The sequence below is a fragment of the Eptatretus burgeri genome, chromosome 9, assembly GCF_056783735.1.
Source record: "Eptatretus burgeri isolate ZD-2024b chromosome 9, Ebu_testis_v1, whole genome shotgun sequence".
In the NCBI taxonomy this organism is placed as follows: domain Eukaryota; kingdom Metazoa; phylum Chordata; class Myxini; order Myxiniformes; family Myxinidae; genus Eptatretus; species Eptatretus burgeri.
In genome coordinates, this window is record NC_140969.1 from 64,456,307 (window position 1) to 64,479,397 (window position 23,091).

A 23,091-nucleotide genomic window follows, 5' to 3' on the forward strand; every position below is an offset into this window, starting at 1 on the left:
CAACAGGTTAGCTGTGGGTACTAATTTTGAAATGATTTATTAAGGGGAAGTAATGACACTTCTTATTCGGAGGACGTGCACGACATTCAAATAGTGTGCTTTCGGTTTTTTTGAGAAAATCGTTTCGTGATATTTTCATTACTCCTATAAAATTTAATTTGTTTATTTTCTGAAGTTCATAATGTAACATTTCTGACTTTTTGAAGCTCAATATATTTTTTATGATGTTTAAATTATATGTGAAGCAAACGTGTGTGAGTTTTGCAGGATACAGCGAAGCTGAGGTACGACTTGTGGGAAATAGACCAGGAGGTGCTCAGAATATCTCAGTTGTGGTGAAGGACCAGAAGGGAAAAGCAGCAACTCGCAACGTACTTGTCTTGGTGTGCTACTGTGAGGACTGGTTCCCAGACTCCGTCTGCCTGGATAAGGGTGGAAGTGTTGGATTCGGTTGGGATGCTATCGCCGCCATATGCTTCTCCCTCTTTGCTCTGCTGCTATTTGGTGCGACTTACCACCTGACACATTTTTGTCAATTAATGTTGCTTTAGTATATATTCATCATGAAAAGGATATGTATTTATGAGGAATGAAAATATCATGGAACCAGACTCTGAAATGGAACCAAGGGGTAATGGTTAGAGCGTCTGCTCAATGTCTGGGAGGTCAGCGGTCTGAACCTCGACCGAGTCATTAAAAAAATGTTACGTGCTGCTTCTTTGCTTGACACTCAGCGTATAAAAGGACTCGAAACACCCGTACCAGCAGGATTTTTGTCACCACAAATTAATCGGTCAATTTCATCTGATGATATTAACACTGATGATACATCTGATTAACATCTGATGATATTCATCTGATATATATCTGATTAATATTAACACGGAGGCTGGCAGGATGGAAAGGTATGCACACTCACCTCGAAGCTGTCCAGCTTGGGTTCAAATCTTGGCAGAGCTATAACAACAATCTCTGCCCAGCAAGCACATCAATGTGTGTGCCGTCCCTCAGATGGATGTTAAACTGGGCCTCCCATCTGCTGGCATTAGTTGGTGAATGTTAATGATTCCATGGTGTCCTTCGCGAAAAGTAGGTAGGCTATCACCAGCACCATGGCCAAATTCCAAATTCCTGCCCTAACCTTGGTTGAACGTAAGACCTGGCCAGCCAGTTCGTGAAAGACTTGGGCCAAGCCACCCCCATAAGAACGTGCAAATAATTGTGGCTTTTAAAGAATAATAATAGTAATAATGTAATATTAGCACATCGCCATCTGCATGGTGTGTACATGCACATACTCATGATCGTCCCTCCCACTTAAGGCCCGGTCACACCTTGACGTTTTAGCCAGCGATGGCAACGTATTAAAATGTATGTAAAACGCTGGCTGACGTTGAACTTTTGATGTTTTTTTTTAAGATTCGGACGTATTCATAACGAGTTGGTCGTATGCATAACATATTAGTAATGGACACAGAACGTTTCGTTGTGTTATAGATAACTTATACCAACGAATGCTGAACCTGTTGTCGGCCTACACAACCGATGCCCAACGATAGTCTAACTTCGGCATAGCGTGTTGCACGCATCGCCGACGATGTCGTGACGTATCATATTAAAAGGCTGACGCACAACGATTCGAATCATAACTGCCGTAGAAATGGAAGTGACAACATCGCGGTCACACCTTGGCGATCTTGCCAGCGTATGCCGACCTAAGAAAAATGTGTCTAAAACGTTGGGGGCACGTCAAATACGGTATGAGTAAGTTTGGTATACGTGAGTAGAACGCTAAAGCACGCTATCATACGTCGTAGTAAGTAGAGTACATCAAGAAATTTTAAACATGTTCAAAATTTTACGACGTACTCGGCGTATGACACACGTTCCGCATGCGATGGGGATAAGTTGTACACACGATATGTGGACGCTTACACACGTCCACAAAGGCTACTTATAAGCTACTCATAAGTCGAAACACGTCGCAGTAATGTCTTTTTTACGCGAAACTTATTTCTAACTTATGTTTGACGTGCTTTGAACCAATTCTTTACGTAGTCCCAACACACATCGACGTATGTAGACGTATTCCAATGACGTCTTCCGGTCGACAAAAAAAAAAAAAAAATTAACGTGTTTCTAGCTTACAACTGCCATATAAAGACGTGTTCCCAGCGGTTTTGGGAATTGGTATATAAAAATGCTGCTCATAAAAGGGGAACCCAACAGTGTTTTCGAGTCCTTTTTGAGTCGATGTCCATGTCAGCAGTAACAGTATCAGTATCAGTATTAGTATTAGTATTAGTATTAGTATTAGTATTAGTAGTAGTTTGTTCATGTTGGCAGTAGTAGGTGAGTGTGAGGGGGAGGGTGTGGGTTATGATGGATCCTCCTTGCGTCCGCGTGTCCACGGGTAGGTTCATAGGCTGCCACTCAACGATTTAAATGATAAACTCAACGATTTAAATGGCTGCATCTCCACTATTGAAAGTAGACGCTTGCGCTCAACAATTGGATTTTTTTTACACTCAACGACTTTTAAACGGTACCACTCAGCCATTTTCATTGTTTACAATGAACGATTTAAATTGCTGTCACTCGCCTTTGTTTTTTGACGCTGGGGTTTTGAAATTTGAAGCGTTTCTTCTGAACGTGTTAAAACGCTCAAACTCGACTATTTTAAATAGACGCTGCCGATGGACAATTGGAATCATAGCCAAGCTAGACATCGAAGTGTGAACATCCTCGTCATGCCGAAGAAAAGTTTGAAGAATGCTGCAAATAAGTGTCCTGGCCGTGGCCGTGGACGCTGACGCAAGGACGATCCATTATACCGACGTCTTTCAGCCGATGAGTAACTTAAAAGTAACGTCTGTCGATGTGTGGCAACGATCGCGTAACGTGCCAACAACACGTTAATCATAGGTTAGAAACAAGTTTCGGGTACGCTAAACATTACCTCGGTGTGTCTCAACTTATGATTAACTTACAAGTAGCATGTGTTGACGTCTGTCAACGATCGCAGACCGTGCATACAACTTGTGGCCAGCGTAGCGGAACGTGTGAGTCATACGCCGGCATACGTCGTGAAATTTCAAGCATGAAAAAATTTGAGGACAACCGAAAAGTACGTTTAAAGCCAACGTACAACGATGTCTGGCAGTGTTTTTCAGCATGCTCTCAATGTTATCAAAACTTACCCATTACGTATTCAACGTGTGCCAGCGTTTTAGAAAAAAAATTCAAAAATCGGCATACGTTGGCTAAAACGTCAAGGTGTGACCGGGCCTTTACCTGGACACTGCTATAGGGAGCGGGTGTTTCTAGTGAAATATACATTGATATTGTATGATACTTCTAACCCTGTAAATAACCAGTTTCAGGATGCAATTTAAAAATTTCCAATACGTAAGAGTCTTGATTTGTGAGGCACTTTTACCCAAGGCATGTGACTTTTTAGAGCACGCTCATTGGTTAATATTTACGACACAATTTCTGGTTCAAGGAAAGAAAAACTCGAAATATTTTTACTTTTTTTGAAGCATTTCCTAAAGAGGAATTTCCTACTCCCCATGAATACCAACCTATGGGGATTGTCCGTGCTCTTATCCTTTTAAGTATATATGAGGACGTATTGAAAAGTAATGCCTCCTATGCTTTTTCAATAAAACAGGTAAAGATATCCAAATGAAACAAAGCACAGTCCGCACATTAGTTCTTCCCACCACTGGGAGCGAAGTTTCATGATTCTGACATGATGTCTCAGTGTTACATTCATCAAGAGGGCAGCAAGACGTTGTCAGTGCTTTGAAGCGTGAAACACTGGAAATGATAGTTGACTGCACCATTACGATCCTGAGGATAAGAGACGGTCAATGGAGTACCTCCACAAAGGATCACCAGCCCTGATTTGGCTTTGTCAGATTTTTATCTCTTCCCAAACTTAAGGAACACCTTCGTGAAGAACATTTTTCTTCCGACAATGTCAAGGCCGCTGTGAAGCGCTGGTTAGGTCAGCAGGACTTCTTCGGATTGCTAATTTATTTGTAATTAGTTGGCATCTTCTTGATGTATGCTGGTTGCCAACACCAAATACAGTACATCATTGTATTTTCCTGACTTATGTACACTTTTATCATGAGGGCATGACAAAACTACTCAAACGTTGGAAGAAATGTGTGCACTGTAGTAGTGATAATGATGCGAAATAAATAAGCACCATTGTAGAATAAAGATTGATGTTAGTATCTGTCTTTGTTTCATTCAAATATCTTTGCCTGTTTTGGAAAAAAAGAATAGGAGGCATTACTTTTCAGCATGTCATTGTACAGGGTGGCCATAAAGTCTGGAAACATCGATAATATTATGTTTGGACAATGGACGACCCTAACTGGATTGGATGACGTGGTCCTGTGGAGTGGGCTACACGTTCACCAGATCTGAACCCCCTTGTTGACTTCTTCTGGGGTATTTTGAAGGCACAGGTTTATTCAGTGAAAATCAGAGACACGAATCATCTGAGGCAATGCATCATGGATGTCTGTGCAGGGATTGAGGGAAACACTGTATTCATGCACCACGTTCATCGCAATTTTGCACAGCGCATTGAACTGTACATTACTCATGAGGAGACAACACATTGAACATGTCATATAATGGCATTGAACATTTCATGTATTGTAATGTTTTCATTGAACATTTCATCCTGGTTCTGGGTTTGGAGCGTTGGCAGTTCTCCTTCAGGGCTCTCTGCTGTCGATCTCAAAGTTAAGTTTCTGGTCATTATCTGTCCCGTTTTAACTGTTTATTTTCTTACCTGCATGTTTCTGTGTGTTCCGAGTTCGGTTTTGTTTCAAAAATCGTGCTATTTTGTGAGTTTTTGTCTACCTTGTTTTACAGAGTGCTTGAGGCCGACCCATCGTTCCCCTCGGTGTACGATTGTGCTTATTTGTATTTTCTCCCCATTACCTTCAATTTCTATCTTCCCCACTTTCCCAATGTCCCCCATCCCTCCCAACTAAACACTCTACTTCTTGTCTTAAATCAAAAATAAAATAAAATAAAACCACCTTTCTCCTTGCACACTCATAAGTTTAGATACTTCTTCTTCTTCTTCATCATCCTCTTCTTCTTCCTCCTGCTGGCACACCATCTTTATTCTACTTAGCTGACCCTCTCTCACCATAACCTTCATGATTTCTTCCAATCTACAACCTTCCATTCTCGAATCCTACCTGTTCTTCAAAAATACATCAAAAAATAATAATCTTCCTTGCATCGTTTCGATCTCCACACCTCCTGTAACCACGTCTGTCTCTCTCTCTCTCTCTCTCTCTCTCTCTCTCTCTCTCTCTCTCTCTCTCTCTCTCTCTCTCTCTCTCTCTCTCTCTCTCTCTCTCTCTCTCTCTCTCTCTCTCTCTCTCTCTCTCTCTCTCTCTCTCTCTCTCTCTCTCTCTCTCTCTCTCTCTCTCTCTCTCTCTCTCTCTCTCTCTCTCTCTCTCTCTCTCTCTCTCTTCTCTCTTTCTCTCTTTCTCTCTTTCTCTCTTTCTCTCTTTCTCTCTTTCTCTCTTTCTCTCTTTCTCTCTTTCTCTCTTTCTCTCTTTCTCTCTTTCTCTCTTTCTCTCTTTCTCTCTTTCTCTCTTTCTCTCGTACTTTTCATTGACCCAGCAGCTTCACACTGCATTTACCATCCAAATTCACCACATACTTCCACTATTTTTCTTCAACCTTCCCTTTTCCAAATGTTATGCAATCCTTATTTAAGATAAATAATTTTACTTTTGATGATACACCTCCCAGAGCCAAGTGCTTCTCCCATAACCATGTGATCTGTTTAGACCCCCTGCGCTTATCGATCCAATTTCACCATTCACCTCACAATTTGTTCTACAACACTTCCATGACCTAATCTGATGAAAACTCTCTCAAACAATAATAATAACTAGAACTGCCACTTTTAACTGCAGGCAGTGATGACCGGATACCCAGACGTCTGCCTTTGATAAAACGTGAAACTTAAATAATAGTCGCAAAGTTTCCCTTTGATAGGATAAGTGGTTCCAGAGAAAACATTATTTAAGAGTGATACAAATACAGCCCAACTTCGATACAGCGTGGGCTGACGAGTTACGAACCGGGTAGCACAAAGTGTTCAATGTAATTAATTACGTATGGAATCAACCCTTTTTCCTGGGGACATTGGCGGTATCAATTGAATTGCTATTCTTGTACCCTCAAACGCTTTCAGGTGCAGCCAAGTGAGCCTTCTGGAAAAAACAACAAAAATCAAAAAGTTCTCAGATTCAAATAATTAAATATTTCTGGCTGCCAAACCACGGGGCCGATCGGGTAGAAATTTTAAACCTATATTTCACATGTCGGCTCGATTATAATTGTGAAGTTTCGCATATATTGAAGCAGTGGTTCCAGAGTAAACATTAATTAATATTTATCCTTCAATCCAACATGGCTGCCAAAACATGGCGCCGATCGAGTTGAAATTTAAACACTTCATTCCGCATGTATGATGCATCATCTCTCTGAAGTTTCACATTTATTGATGTAGCAGTTCTAGAGTAAACATTAATTAATATTTTCCCTTCAATCCAATATGGCTGCCAAATGATGTGTCGTACATCAAAAGGGGGAAGAACTTTTTGTTTGTCATGGAGAGACGGTCATACATGTGGAATTTCGCCTCGATCTGTTCAGCTGTTTCAGAGAAGAAGATTTTAAAGTTATTAATTTTCAATCCAATATGGCTGCCGTACCATGTGTCTAATTACAGCAAAAATTTTAATTCTCCATCTAATTGGGAAGTGGATTATGCTTGTTAAGTTTTGTGTTGATCAGACAAGATGCGTTTTTCGATCCAAGATGGCCTCCAAACCTTGTGACTTGTGACAACATAATTTTTACCGTCTTGCAGGCATGGGGGTTGATTATATTTGCCAAGTTTTGCTTCGAGAGGTTATGTGGTTCCAGAGAAAACATTATTTAATATAATTCTTGAATCCAACATGGCTGCCAAACCATATGACCTATCAATTAACAAACTTATATTCACTGCTCGTGTGCAATACGTTTTTGAAGTTTTCCCTTGATCTGACCAGCCGTTCTGGAGAAGAAGATGTTTGAAGGTTTTGGGGTAAATTCACTATGGCTGCCAAACCATGTGACCTATAAATTAGAAATTAACAAACTTGTGAAAGGTTGTCTTGGTGAAAGTTTGTGTGAATTTGCCTCAATCTGTCCAGCCATTTTGAAGAAGATTTAAAAATATATATTAATTTTCAATCCAAGATGGCTGACGAACTATGTGACCTATGACATCATAAATTTATATTCTGCTTCCAATCGTATAGTGGAACACGGGCGTGAAGTTTCGTGTGAATCGGATAAGGTCGATTTTCTATCCAAGATGGCCGCCAAATCATGTGACTTGTGATGTCATAATTTTTACCATATATGCTGGCATGGGGTTAGATTACAGTTGGCAAGTTTCACTTTGATAGGTTATGTGGTTCCAAAGAAAATATTATTTAATATTTTTCTTAAATCCAACATGGCTGCCAAATCATGTGACCTATCAATTATTCATTAACAAACTTATATTCACTGCTCGTGTGCAATACGTTTCTGAAGGTTCCCCTTGATCTGACCAGCCGTTCTTGAGAAGAAGATGTTTGAAGGTTTTGGGGTAAATTCAATATGGCCACCAAACCATGTGACATATCAATTAGAAATTAACAAACTTGTGAAAGGATGTCTTGGGGAAAGTGTGTGTGAATTTTTGCCTCAATCTGTCCAGCCGTTCTGGAGAAGAAGATTTTTTAAATGTATTAATTTTCAATCCAAGATGACTGACGAACCATGTGATCGATGACATCACAAGTTTATATTCTGCTTCCCACCGTGCAGTCAAACACGTGTGTGAAGTTTCGTGTGAATCGGATAAGGTGCGTTTTCTATCCAAGATGGCCACCAAACCATGTGACTTGTGACATCATAATTTTTGCCCTATATGCAGGCATGGGGTTAGATTACAGTTGGCAAGTTTCCCTTCGATAGGTTATGTGGTTCCAGAGGAAACATTATTTAATATAATTATTGAATCCAACATGGCTGCCAAACCATGTGACCTATCAAGTATAAGTTAACAAAATTATATTCACTACTCGTGTGCAATACGTATGTGAAGTTTCCCCTTGATCTGACCAGCCGTTCTGGAGAAGAAGATGTTTGAAGATTTTCGGGTAAATTCAATATGGCTGCTAAACCATGTGACCTATCAATTTGAAATTAACAAACTTGTGAAAGGATGTCCTGGGGAAAGTGTGTGAATTTTTGCCTCAATCTGTCCAGCCGTTCTGGGGAAGAAGTTATTAAAAATTTATTAATTTTCAATCCAAGATGGTTGATGAACCATGTGACCTATGGCATCATAAATTTAAATTCTGCCTCCAATCCTGCAGTAGAATACGTGTGTGAAGTTTCTTGTTAATAGGATGAGGTGCGTTTTTCTATCTAAGATGGCTGCCAAACCATTTGACTTGTGACGTCATAATTTTTAATATGTATGCAGATATTATGGAAGATGACAGTTGCAAATTTTCGCTTCGATACGTTATGTGATTCCAGAGAAAACATTATTTAATATTTTTCTTGAATCCAACATGGCTGCCAAACCATGTGACCTATCAATTAGAAATTGACTGATTTATCAATTTCTATCAATTAGAAATTGACCTATCAATTAGAAATTGACAAATGTATTGCTCACGACTCGTGAGCAATACATTTGTGAAGTTTCCCTTTGATCTGACCAGCCGTTCTGGAGAAGATGATGTTTGAAGGTTTTAGGGTAAATCATGATGGCCACCAAACCATGTGACCTATCAATAAGAAATTAACAAACTTGATAAAGAATGTCATGGGGAATGTGTGTGTAAAGTTTCGCCTCAATCTGTCCAACCATTCTAGAGAAGAAGATTTTTTTTTTTAAATAAATTCAAAACAAGATGGCTGCCGAACCAAGTGACCTGACTTCATAATTTTTTTTTTTTCTATGGTGAATTGTGGAGATGATGCTCAAGAAATTTCAGATTTTTCATATGCAGCGTTCTACTTGACGTATTTTCACTGGGATATCGCTTCACTGATGACGTCACGAAAATCACCCCTCTTCCCCATTGGGAGGTCATTACAATGTATGAAGCGAAATATTTTTCCATTGCATGGTTTCAGAGATACAGAGGTCCAAAGTTTATCGGTTTTTTTCAAGGTGGCACCCGTACCACGTGACCTATGATGTCACAATTATCAATTGAGTGTGGTATCAAAAAAGATACATACTATGGTGAAAATTTTGTGTCGATCAGACTTACCGTTCCTGAGAAAATGATTTTTAAAGCGAAAGAACCCACAAATTGCTGGCGGAAAAAGAATAAGGAAATAAGAAATAAGAAATAAACAGAAGAAAAACAATTGGTTACCCAGTCCTGACTGGGTACCCTAATAAAGAAATAAACAGAAGAAAAACCATAGGTTACCCATTCCATTTGACTGGGTACCCAAATAATAATAAAAACTATCTCTTATAATGCTTCATCTTCTTCTTTCACACGTGTGGTTCTCTTTACTGTATCATAATGCACTACTCTTCTACTATTTAAACAGACTGCTCTCAATTCGACCTCTCCTTCATACCTTGCCTAAAAAATCCAACTGTTACAGCGTTTCTTCTCTCCATTCTCTGAATTCGCCTTTATTGCATCGCTCAAGAAACGTGTTTAATCGCATCTCTGACCTAAAACTTTTTTAAAAAACCCAGTTTGCTATGAATGTTCGCTTTCCTTCAACCATTCTTTTTTTTCCAATTTCAGTGCCAAATCACCCCTCTCACCCCTCACTCTCAAAGCAACCATCACACTCTTCTCCCTCCAAGCCTCCCTCTCACCTCTCTCCAAAACTCCCCCTCACCTTTCTCCCACCATTCACCCCTCACTGATCCTTCTCAAAGTCCCCCCCCCTCTCATGCACAAAGCTGCCTCCTTCCACTGCCCTCTCACCTCCATCTCTGCACTCCACCTCCTCAAATCCTCAACTGCCTTCTTCCCCCTCTCTTGTCCCCCTCTCACCCAGCACCACAGAGCCTTTTCTCCTCCTCATCCGGCCCCCTCCCCTAACTATTCTGCAATCCCCCACACTCTTTCAACAACCCTCCTTACTTCCCCACTCAACCCTTGTCCTACCCTCCCCCTCCCCCCCCCCCCCCCCCCCCCCAAACCTCCCCCCCCACCTCTTCATTAACAGTGTGGACCTCAAATATCCAGGGCCTTCGCTCAAACCTTTCAGATCTTTCCATACAGGTTGCCACTGACAAACCAGACATAATCTGCCTAACAGAAACTTTCCTCCCCCAAGACGTGTCTGACTCCCAAGTATCTCTCTGGTTATCCCTCCTCCGGTATGACAGACCTGAGCCTGGTCCTGGTGGAGGAGTTGCTCTCTTCATCAAAGACTCCACTCCTCCCTCTCCATGCACTGCCCTCACTCCCCCACACCCCCAGGAATACCTCTGGCTACGGCTTCCCCTCCACTCCCACCTCATGTTTATATGTGTACTGTACCGTCCACCTAACAGTGATGACTCCATCTACAACTCACTATCCGAAAACATGGACCAACTTCTATCTTCTCATCCAACCTCTCTCTTCCTCATGTGGCGACTTCAATTGTCATCATGCCAGTTGGCGAGGTGTGGGTACCTCTCTCACCTGTCATGGCACTTCAGCAAAAGCTTTCTGCGACTCATTGGGACTGACTCAATCAGTCAACTTCCCGACCCGGATCTCAACCAATGGTTCTCCTTCTCTTCTGGATCTGGTTTTGACAAATTTGCCTGACAATATCTGCTGCTCTTCCTACGCTCCAATCGGTTCTTCTGACCACGTTCTTGTCAAAGTGGACATTTCTCTGGCTATTATCAGAGAACCACCTCACCACCGTCGAGTCTGGCATTTCACTCAAGCCGACTGGCATGTCTCCAAGCAGCCATCAAACTTATAGACTGGTCTCCTATCGCTACTTTCTCCAACATCAACTCATCCTGGGAATTCTTTCAAAGAAACTTGCTCTCCCTCATGCACAGATTTATCCCCTCTCGTCTTCTGTTGGCCTACCCTTCCTCCCGCCCTTGATTCACTGAAGCTTGTGGCGAGGTAGTTGTCCTGAAACAACTTGCCTTTGCCTCATGGAAAGCAAACCCAACTGAGGGTAATCTCAGTTCCTTCCATAAAGCTCGGAACAAGTGTGTATCTCCCCTCAGGAGAGCCAGAAAACAACATCTTTCTAAGCTCAAGTCTGAATTTTCAAACCTCTCTCCCTCCTCTAAATCCGGGGCCTTCGGTGTTTATGTCTTTCAATCCAGACAAATCTCACACTCTCACTATGTCTCTTCGAAAGGACCGTTTACAAAACCCCCCCATCCACTTTCTCAACAATCCTCTGGAAGAAGTCTTTTCTTTCAAGCTTCTGGGTCTCACTATCTGCCATGACCTTTCCTGGGAAAGTCACATTTCCAACCTTGCCTCAAAAGCCAGTCGCCGACTGGGAATCCTCCGTCGTGCAAAGTCCTTCCTCGGCCCTCTTGAGCTCCTGACCACTTACAAAGCTTTTGTCCGTAGCCTGATGGAGTACTGCTCTCCCCTCTGGGCTGGTGCTCCTGCCTCCCACCTTTCTCGACTTCACGCTGTCGAAACCAGGGCTTTTAAGATCATTGGCATCTCCCGCAATGAAGCTGAGTCTTTGGGCCTCTCACTCAATCACCGCAGGTTGGTCGGTGGTCTTTCTGTCTTCTACCGACTCCTCTCCAGCCTTGCCCCCCCTGCTCTCTCTGCGATTTGTCCCAACCACATTTCCACAGGGCGCTCAAGGTCCGCCAACAACCCCTTCTGGTAAAACTACCAAAATCACGAATCACTGCTCATCTTCACTCTTTCATTCCTCTTTTTTTCCCGCCTTTGGAATAAACTTCCTCACTCTATTCTTTCCCATTCTTCCCTCCAGGCTTTCAAAACAGCTGTTCACCACCACCTCTTATCTTCCCCCATCCAAATCCTCGATCTTTTCTACCCCGATAATCCACCCAAGCCCACTTCCTTCAATTCCCTGCTTTCCTTCCTGAAAGTCCCTTTAATGTCCATCTTCCCCTCGCCATGTTCCCCGTCCCATCCCCATCCCTCTCCCTTCCACAGTTCACCTGTGTCTGTTCCCCAATGTTTTGTCCCTTCCACTCCCGCCCCTCTTGTCTCATGCCTCCTTGCTGTGAGTTGTGTGTTAGCTCTCATACGAGCCTCGACCAAGGTATACAAAAAAAAAAAAAAAAAAAAAAAAAATCCTGGTGGCATCTAATCAAACCTGTTTCTGGTGTATGTTCCCCCTCCATCCCCTCCCTTACCTCAAATGGCTGCACTGCTGATACCGCACGTGAAAAGGCTGAATGCCTAAACTCGGTGTTTGCAGCTAAATCTTGTGTCCAAAACCCATCACTTTCTCTACCCACCTTACCCAGTCGCACCCAACTGTCCCTGGACTCTGTATCCTTTTCTCCTGACAAGGTGGAGAGCTTGCTGTCAAACCTTGACTCAGATTCTGCAACCGGTCCAGACGGCATCAGCCCACGTGTCCTCAAAGCCTGCTCTTCTGCTCTTGCTCATCCTCTCTCTGTTCTATTCACCCTCTCATTTGCTCAAGGTCATGTGTCATCTGCTTGGAAATCATCAAACATGACTGCCCTGCACAAAAAGGTGCAAAAACAGATCCCTGCAACTACAGACCAAACAGCCTTCTCCCAATCATCAGCAAGGTTATGGAATCCATCATCGCTTCAGACATTAAATCCTTCCTCTTCTCCAATGGCTTGATTTCCGATCATCAATTTGGTTTCAGACCAGGTCACTCGACCCTGGATATGTTGGTTCTTCTCTCCCAACAATGGATGGAGGTCCTCAATGCCAGACATGAAATCCGAGCCGTATCCCTGGACATATCACGTGCTTTTGACACGGTCTGGCACCCTGCCCTGCTCACCAAACTCTCTTCCTATGGTATCCAAGGCCATCTCCACTCATAGCTCGCAGACTTCCTCTCCTGTCGCAGTCAATGTGTGGCCTGAAATGGAGTTCTTTCATCCCCTCTTCCTGTCCAGGCTGGAGTTCCTTCAGGTAGCGTTCTGGGCCCTGTTCTTTTTCTGGTTTTCATCAATGATCTCTCCAACTCTCTGGAAAATCCTCTATATCTCTTTGCTGATGACTCCACCCTCTGCCGTACCATCGGTCATCCCTCAGACCAGCAAGCAGCAGCTTCTTCGCTCACTGCTAATCTGGATAAAATCACAAACTGGTCCAACACGTGGAACATGTATTTCAATCGGGACAAATCTCACACTCACGATGTCTCTCTGAAAGGACCGTTTAGAAACCCCCCCCCCCCCATCCACTTTCTCAACAATCCTCTGGAAGAAGTCCTTTCTTTCATGCTTCTGGGTCTCACTATCTGCCAAGACCTTTCCTGCGAAAGCCACATTTCAAACCTCACCTCCAAAGCCAGTCGCCGACTGGGAATCCTCCGTCGTGCAAAGTCCTTCTTCGGCCCACCTGAGCTCTTGACCACTTACAAAGTTTTTGGCTGCAGCCTGATGGAGTATATATATATATATATATATATATATATATATATATATATATCTCTCTCTCTCTCTCTCTCTCTCTCTCTCTCTCTCTCTCTCTCTCTCTCTCTCTCTCTCTCTCTCTCTCTCTCTCTCTCTCTCTCTCTCTCTCTCTCTCTCTCTCTCTCTCTCTCTCTCTCTCTCTCTCTCTCTCTCTCTCTCTCTCTCTCTCTCTCTCTCTCTCTCTCTCTCTCTCTCTCTCTCTCTCTCTCTCTCTCTCTCTCTCTCTCTCTGGGCTGGTGCTCCTGCCTCCCACCTTTCTCGGCTTCACGCTGTGGAAACCAAGGCATGTTGGATCATTGGCATCTCCTGCAATGAGGCTGTCTTTGGGTCTCTCACTCTCTCAAGGGGCTGTCACACCTTGACGTTTTAGCCAGCGTATGCCGACGTATGAAAAATTTGGCGAATACGCTGACACACGTCGAATACGTTATGGGTAAGTTTTGTATACGTTAAGAGCACGCTGAAGTATGCTGGCATACGTCGTAGTACGCCGAGCTCGTCCACAAATTTTGTGCATGCTCAAAATTTTTCGATGTATGCCAGTGTATGACTCACACGTTCTGCATACGCTGGCCATAAGTTGTAGGCACGTTATGCGATCGTCGACACACGTCGACACACGTTACTTGTAAGTTACTCATAAGTCGAAATACGTCGAGGTAATGTCTAGCGTACCCAAAACTTATTAATAACCTATCACGTGCTTGTAATGACATGACATGTAATGTGCACATGAGTAATGTGCTTTGAACCTATGTGTTACGTATCTCCAATGCATATTGACGTATGAAGACATATTTGATGTCTTCCGGACGACCACAGAACTTACTGAACGTGTTTCTAACTTACAGCTACCGTATAATGGCGTATTGGCAGCGTTTAGGGGAATTGGTATATAAAAATGGGGTTCACAGGAGGAACCCGTCAGTGTTTCAGACTCCATGGTGAGTCGATGTCCATGTCATCCGAGAGATGGAGGATCCGGCTTGGCTGAGCCGACAATACCTACTAGCTGTCCTCCAACATCAACATGACCTCATCGATTTGACACTGTACCAGTTGCATGCCAATAGAGCCAGGAGAAGAAGAGGTGAACAGAGGAGAAGGAACTGGGTGACCTCTCCGTCGGAGGGTGAGCGTAATGGGGAGGGTGTAGGTGATAATGGATCCTCCTTGCGTCCACGGCCACGGCCAGGAGACTTCTTGGCAGCATTCTTCGAAGTTTTCTTCGGCATGACGGTGATGTTGACACTTCGATGTCTCGTGTGGTTATGATTTGAATCGTCGAGCGGCAGCCTTTTAATAGGCTACGCCACGTGATCGTCGGCGATACGCTGCCGCGCTATGCATAAGTTAGACTATCGTTGGGCATAAGTTGTGGACGCCGACAACACGCTAAGCATTCGTTGGTACAAGTTATCTATAAGTTATCAAAACGTTCTGTGTACGTTACTAATACGTTATGCATACGTCCAACTTATTATTATATGCCCAAAACTGAAAAAAATCTATAGTTCAGCGTATGCCAGCGTTTTAGATAAATTTGATATGTTGCCATACGCTGGCTAAATCGTCAAGGTGTGTCAGGGCCTCACCGCAGGCTGGTCAGTGGTCTTTCTGTCTTCTACCGTCTCCTCTCCAGCCTCGCCCTCCCCCCTACTCTCTCTGCGATTTGTCCCCACCACATTTCCACAGGGCGCTCAAGGTCCGCCAACAACCCCCTTCTGGTGAAACTACCAAAATCACGAATCACTGCTCACCCTCACTCTTTCATTTCTCTTTTTTCCCGCCTTTGGAATAAACTCCCTCACTCTACTCAATCCCATTCTTCCCTCCAGGCCTTCAAAACAGCTGTTCACCACCACCTCTTATCATCCCCATCCAAATCCTCGATCTTTTCTACCCCCGATAATCCACCCAAACCCACCTCCTTCAAACTCCCTGCTTTCCTTCCTGAAAGTCCCTGTAATATCCATCTTGTATTCCCTATGTTCCCCACCCCATCCCTCTCCCTTCCACAGATCTCCTAATGTCTCTGTTCCCCACTGTTTTGTCCTTCCCACTCCTGCCCCTCTTGTCTCCTGCCCCCTTGCTGTGTGTTGTGTGTTAGCTCTCACACGAGCCTCGACAAAAAAAAATTGTAATGTCAATAAACCATTTATAATGTATATTCGCTTATGTTTCCAGACTCTATGGCCACCTTATATACAGTATAGATTAAATATATTCATATATATTGTTACGGTTGTGGAAATTCACAGAACACCAGTCAGGTTCCCCAGAGGTAAGTTATTTCGGTAAGTGTGTGTTCCAGGTTAGAATTCCCCACCGATGTATAACGGGTATTGTTCGTGTGCCGGGCTGTGCATCTTTGAGTTAGCCATTATTCTTTTCTATCTTTATTTTAAAACAAACACATCGTCACAACGACAACCCACGGCCGCGTTTGACGGTGATTTCCAACACGACCGCGTTTGACGGTGATTTCCAACACGGCCGCATTTGACGGTGATTTCCAACACAGCCGCGTTTGACGGTGATTTCCAACACGGCCGCATTTGACGGTGATTTCCAACATGGCCGCGTTTGACGGTGATTTCCAACATGGCCGCGTTTGACGGTGATTTCCAACATGGACGCGGTTGATGGCAAGAATGGATCAAAAAGGCCTTACCCTCTGAAGAAGCCAATCGGAAGTGAAAGGGGCAGATCCAGCCTGGGTGAAGGTTCAAAGGTGAAAAGGGGGAGGGCGCTGATTTCGGGTGAAAAAGCCCACGGCGGCCCCTCCCCTTGGGGCGATAAAAAGCCGCGTTCGCTGGCCGAAAAGGTAGTTGGTATGGGGAGTTCGGAGTCGGTGGAGTTGGTTGGTGGCGCAGTTGGTGTAGGGAGTTTGGAGTCGGTGGGAGTTGGGAGTGGAGAGACGCCCCGTTGAGAGCTGGAGAGTTCAGAGGTGGGAGCTGAGTTCGAAGTGTTGGAGTGCAGGCAGTCGGTTCGCTGGAAGGTTCGCCGGCGCAACCAGCAAGCCGGGGTCGAGACCCGTTCACTCCTCCAGCGCGTCGTCTGCTAAGCCAGGCCACAGTGAAGGCCGGACGACCAAGGGAGCCAGTCGGATGTCGGAGGTCCGGGCAAAGACACCGAGGGTCACCGAACAAGAGCCCATCGAGCCACCAGGGGCGGCCAGGTAACCTGCCCCGGCCTCTCGGAACCCCTTCGGTCATCCCGGCTCTGAGAAATAATAAAGGTTTACGAGCCTGTTCTTTCTTTATTGGGTTTTGCATGAAAGTCTGTGGCCCCTTGTCCTTAAGTAGTGAATTGTGTAACTCCGTGTACATAATAAATAGACATCGGCTGTAGGCTTTTTGCTCATGTCCTGTCCCCATCCCCCCATTGACTGCTTACGTGCCGAGTGGAAATAAATGTCCCCATTGTTGAATGTCACCTGTTCGTTGCGTCCCTTCCTCACATTGACTGCCATGGAACGTTCGGGATATTAGCTGGCTTTTAAAGCCGATAAAATAATCTGGTCCGACGGGACTTGGTGATATATTGTATAACTGCTCGGCATTCGCATTCAGAACGAGCCGCTTCAGCGGCTCGTTTTCGTGCAGGTTCCGTCGAGGTATAAACTCCCAGTATCTCTGTCTGCGCGAATAATTAGTTACATCGACAATTCGGCGATCAACCCTGTAGCGCGTGGACAGAGGAATTGGCTGGTTTATGGTGTGTTAAAAACACCCGTAGCTGGGTTTTGGCGTTGATCCAGAAGCTACGACTAAATTGCGCGATCGGTGGGTGCGCGCGGCCGCAATTGGGCTAAGGCGGTCGTCCGCACGCCGAACGGGCGGAAATCTACAACAATGTATTTCTCCAAAATATTGACTGAAATTTGGTGTGATACTTAATACTCTATTAACGACTTAATTCCTACTGCTGATTTTTTAAAGCACAAATAATAAAGGCCATCCTGGTAAGATTGTCCACATTTTATAAAGTACTTGTACATCTGCACTGATAGCGGTACGTGTGACTTTTCATGATGTCAATGTAGTTTTGAGCATGAAGTGCTTCACAATATTGTATGAATATTGAGAAGTTTCACAAACTACTGGTACAGGCCGTGAACCTCAATGCTAACGAGTAACAGGCACGTACTTATCTTTGGTATGTTACCGTTTCTTTCAGGTTTGCTCTGCTGTGTATTTTGTTGTAAGAAGAAAAAGGTGCAAACCCGACCACCATGGTACCCCTCTTGCCCCAATGGCTCCACTGTTGATTATAACACTGAGGGTGGCCGAGAGGTACAGCACACCACGCACGCTTCCAGTCATTTCATATTTCTGCAAATCACTGGATTTCTGCATTTTGCCTCCAAATTAGTTGGCATTTCGATTGGAATTTTTTTTGTTTTTAATGCCAACATTGTGACAAAATCAACTTCAGCTGTTTAGAGGTCTATTTGTACAATGTTGATCTGTTATATTTAATTTTTTTCAGTAATTTTCAAGGTGCAAAAAATTATATTTTGCTTTCGTCACAAATAGCACATCTGACCTTCTGTTATCCACTTAAACTCACGTCAGCGTTCGTCCAAACTGATAACCTTCTCTGCTATTTTCTTTGTAATCAACCCCAATCTTCTTGACTCGCCGAAACCCCGTCACAGACGAATTCCGTTCCATGAGCCCAATATGACAACCAGTGGTGGCTCTTGTAAGAGCCGGATCCCAGTCGATGTACTCCATGGTCTTACCTAATGAGGCCTACAAAACGTCCTTGTACACGACATTTTTGGTGTACACCACTCCTTGTGAAGAAGTCCCCTGATTTGTGCACGTGTCTACTTTGACGTACACCGTGTCAAAACTTCTCAGGTAACAGTACCGAGAAAAACGTGACGCGACCGCTCGGAGGAGCACAAAATTGGTCCTTCAGTATTAATATATAGATGCTTCAGAGTTGAAGGTTGACTATTGCCACTACGTGCGATGCACTCTTACAGGTACGAAGTTTCTATCAGTCCAGGTCACAGTACCGAGAAAAACGTGACGTGACCGCTAGTAGCACAAAATTAGTCCTTCAGTATTAATATATAGATGCATGCTGGTTGCCAATACTAAATATGCCATTGTTTATCTTTGGTTCTTCAAATTTGATTTGTTCTTGTAAAATAGGATAACATGATTGCACCAGTCAAAGCATGTGCAGGTTCAGAGCCTTGAGAAGAGGGAGTTCGCAATGTTGTTTCCGTCATGATGGCTCGTTGCTGTTGTCGTCTGATGTACAGGTTGGAGATGTAAAGATGACAGTTCCATTAAACGACAACCTACAACCTTTCCATCTAATTAAGTAAGTAACCGTTTTCAAAGTCCATCTTGGATGTTTTTCATGTTTGGAAAACTGCTTGCTGTGCAGATGACTTCCAATGAATAATTGGTTTCCAGATTTACTCAGCATACTGCAATGGTGGGGGGGGGGGGATGTACAGCATTGGAAAAGGCTTGTGCGGTATTGAAACATGGAAGAGATCAGTTAAACACGGCTTTTCAATAAAATGAGAAAGGAATTCTGGGTGTTTTGCAATGCTGTTTTGATCCTGAGTGCAAACTGACCAATGGAGAAGCATTTTCTCCAAACTAGTGTAAAAAGCATCTTCTGTACATGTGTTGCAGAGCCTGAAGTTTCCTCCTGAAAAAGGTTTCCTACCTACGTTTTTGTAACCAAGCGCTCATTATCTACACATCTCATAATGACAAACGAATGTTTGCATTGTTACATTTGCTCCTCTACAGGCATAAAGTGTCCTGCTTCCCATTAACGGTTTGTGTGATTGTCTCGAGGTGGAAGAGGTAGAAATTTTTTTCCGTTTTTCTTGTCCTTTGTAATATACTTTCACCTATTTAATGCTTAAATTCCCTTAAAAGCCTTCACACAAAATAAATCCTGAGAATTCTACACACAAAACATCAGTAAAACTTTTAAAGTTTTGTGCAAGGTGTGCACGTTTTGTGGATTTCAACTCTCACATGTGTTCTTTTTTTGACTTGCACTATGTTTTTGTACTCCCTACCATGTATAAGAATGTTTTTGGACAGGCAACATATCTCAGGGATCATGTGCTAACCTGAGCCCAGTCTGAATTTTATTTCTATTTGAAAATGATCCAATTATAATCTGTCGCCCTTGTGTGCCACAGGCCAAGTATAGCATCAGAGTACTTATCCGTATATACGTGAACGCAGGCAGTCTGTCTCTCTGTTTGCACTGTTGCAGTTGATCAACCCTTCACAGTGATTCTCAAAGAAGAATAGGTCATGGTGTACCGACCCCTTGGCTAAATTCTAAATTCCCATTGCTCAGAGGGTAATGGCTCAAACCCAGTGTATTCTTTGCTCAACATATGACCAGAGAATGGTATTTCTCAGACATGTATTTAATTACCACACATGTTCCGCTCTGGTAATTCCCAACAACTTTCAAACGAGACTTTTAAAGCTCTTGCAGGATTTTTTAATTCCTCCAAAAATGTTTTATTTTGATGAGAGATCAAGTCCAAAAACGAGAAGCTTGGTTTGGTTGTAGATTTAGTTTTAACGATCTCGCGCTTGGGATGAAGTGTCGGTTGTGGCAGGTAATCTTACCTCGGTTAAAAATAGTCATACCTGCTTCTTTATGAAGTGCTTTGTTACTGGTGTATTGCACCATCATGTATTATGTAATCTTAACTAAGACCAAATGGTTCGAGTATTAAAGTATAAAACTGACTTTATCTCTTAGTAAAAAAATAAAGGCAGGTTATTTTATCTGAACAGCCTTCAATGGAAAGCCTGAGCACAAGCCGAACACAAGTCTAATTCCTTCTTTTTCTTCTTGCAAGAGTTCATCAATGATCATTCTTTATGTTCTTTTAGCTAACTGGATTTGTATAATACCATCCACATTTTTCTTTGTTGACTGCAGTCTTTGCTGACCTCAGTACTCATTTTGCTGACCTAACCTGAACAGTAAACTCACCTGGTGTTTTTTTTTTATGGCATGACATGGACTTGAATCCAAGGCCTTAATATCTTTAGCCAGCCACCTTAACTGTAATGCCACCACCAGGTTTATACTCCTAATACACCAAAGGTTATTGTTCATAACCCCTCTCCCCACTCTATAATAGCAAGGCTACTTTCATGGGTGTGATGTAGCTATATCCTCGTCTGGCATGTAATATGTGTACAAGCTATTTCATGATCCTTGAAATTGTTTAAAAAAATTAAACTAGTCATCAAATTTATCTTGGAATATTTGTCTTGGAATCTTTGAGATTGGAGAATTTTTATGAAAGTGTTATCACATTGAGAACTGGATCACACTTTCCTCTAAGTTGTCTCACCTGGGTTCAAATCCAGACCCAGCTATAAACTGTCATCCCGGTGTTTCACGGGCGTGTGTGTCATCCATCAATGTGTTACTGGCGTCCTGTCTGCCAGCATTCGTTCGTGGTCGTTAAAGATCCCACGATGTCCTTCATGAAGAAATTCCAAATTCCTGCCCTAACCTGCACATGGCACTGCATCAGCAGCACACCCTCAGCCAATGATGACACCCTGCAGCCTTGTGATGAATACAAGAGAAGACGATCTGCATTTTAAAAAAGATATTTTTTGCATGACAATTTTTTCTTTATAATGGGAAATGATGGAGCTTTTGGTAAACGGTAAGTCTGTCTCATATAAATGTGAAACAGCTTGAGATCAGCAACAGTATAGTTTTGAACCGAATTTCGTGCCGCATCTGCACTTTTTCTCTTTTTGGGTAAGAATGGGAAAGTCTTCGAGTAGAACTCTTGAAGAAGCATTTTCATATTCTACTGCACTTCACTTAGCTTTTGTCCTAATTACTACTCTCCTTTCCACCTCCATCCCTTTATCTATAAATTCTAAACTCATCTATTTGATCAAGTGTGCGATTTCATCAACTCAATCTTACAAACAAATGGAATCTTAAGACTGTTTGCAAAAATACTGCTGATCTCTAAAAAGTAAAATGTTGCAAACAGAAGGTATCGACGAGGATAAGAAACAAGACATACAACTGGGAGTTTTTGTGTCGCTGTGTAAAAGGGACAATTCAAAACAATTCGGTGCCAAATATTCCACTCTCATCAAACTTCCTGAAAACTGCCTCGATTTGGCTTTACACATTTGTTTGCTTGCGAAAGTGAATAAAACTTCTGCAAATGTATGTTGTGATTCTTTTATTCAAGTGACTGCCTAGTGTATAAGGATTCAACATTGAGAATGATGTGACCATTCTTTCTCAAGGAAACATCAGAGAGAGTCTTTTCATTGGCAACTGAACGGGCCTGTCAAAGTTTGGGATCGGGGAAGAACCTGAGCATGGATCGATTCCTCAATCAATGGTTTTGGAACAAAACAAGTTTGTAGGAGAGTTGTGAGGAGGAAGAAATTTTCGTACGAGTATCAACAATTGGGGTTTTTCTTTATTTCACAACATGAACATATGCCACTTTATTAAGTGGTGTGCTATTTGTTGTTATCGGCACAAGATTCGATTTTTACTTCGGCTACTGGGTTGTGTTCTGTACCTGTAATTTTATAAGCAAAGTAGGGTTTGATCTTGTCTCATTGAAAAGCCTTTATTTGTACATTTTGCTCTTTTAAGAGATATATTTTCCAAGAAAACAACTAAGTACTTCAACAAACATTACAGGCAGACAGAAAAAATATTGGAATGGGACAGGTCTTGACCGAATGGATACAGACCCGGTCTCGTCGAAGATAAACTTTACAGGATTAGCCTTGAGTGGAAGTGAATTTGGCACGCGTACACGAGCCACACACGCAGGATTAACATTAATATTGGATTCACGTGCCAAACATGCAGTGAGCTTATTCTCCCCACAATAACTTACCATACTGGAGGCTTGTCTGTAATCTAAGTAACCACGGTGAATAAAGAAAAATACAGGTTTTAATTCTTACAACAGAATGTGGAGAAACTAAAGAAATTTACCAGAAAAGAAGAACTCATTTTTGATTCACTTAATGATTAAGTCTTAATGATTAATGAATAAGTCTTAATGATTCACTAATAGATTTAAGGCTTAATCTATTACAGAATTCAACCAGTTGACAACAGCTATCTGGGAGGCCTCTTCATGGTGATTGTACCCCCCAACGCAAGTCGGGAGCCAAATCATGCCCATTCTTCTCTGCTGCCCAGATTCGTCAGGGCAGCGCGGTCAGGGTCAGAGTGCCAATCAGTCCCCATGGACTGACCATTTCCCTCTTGTCTCTTCTCACTCTAACTCTAACTCTGTCATGGCCCTGACTTTGTAAAGGTGTGGGTAC

The 23,091-nt window shown here is 42.9% G+C and overlaps 1 protein-coding gene across 1 annotated transcript in view; it reads left to right on the forward strand.

Annotated features, from left to right (window-relative positions):
• The window catches only part of LOC147020223 (cadherin-13-like), a 68,747-nt gene extending 46,786 nt beyond the window's left edge, over positions 1 to 21,961 (forward strand). Inside the window, exons 11-14 of the mRNA XM_085895399.1 lie at positions 268 to 504; positions 17,915 to 18,030; positions 19,017 to 19,078; positions 19,402 to 21,961. Of these exons, the coding sequence (XP_085751525.1) occupies positions 268 to 504; positions 17,915 to 18,030; positions 19,017 to 19,078; positions 19,402 to 19,408 (422 nt within the window). The 3' untranslated portion in view covers positions 19,409 to 21,961. The remainder of the gene's footprint in view (positions 1 to 267; positions 505 to 17,914; positions 18,031 to 19,016; positions 19,079 to 19,401) is intronic.
• Positions 21,962 to 23,091: the final 1,130 nt, after the last annotated feature.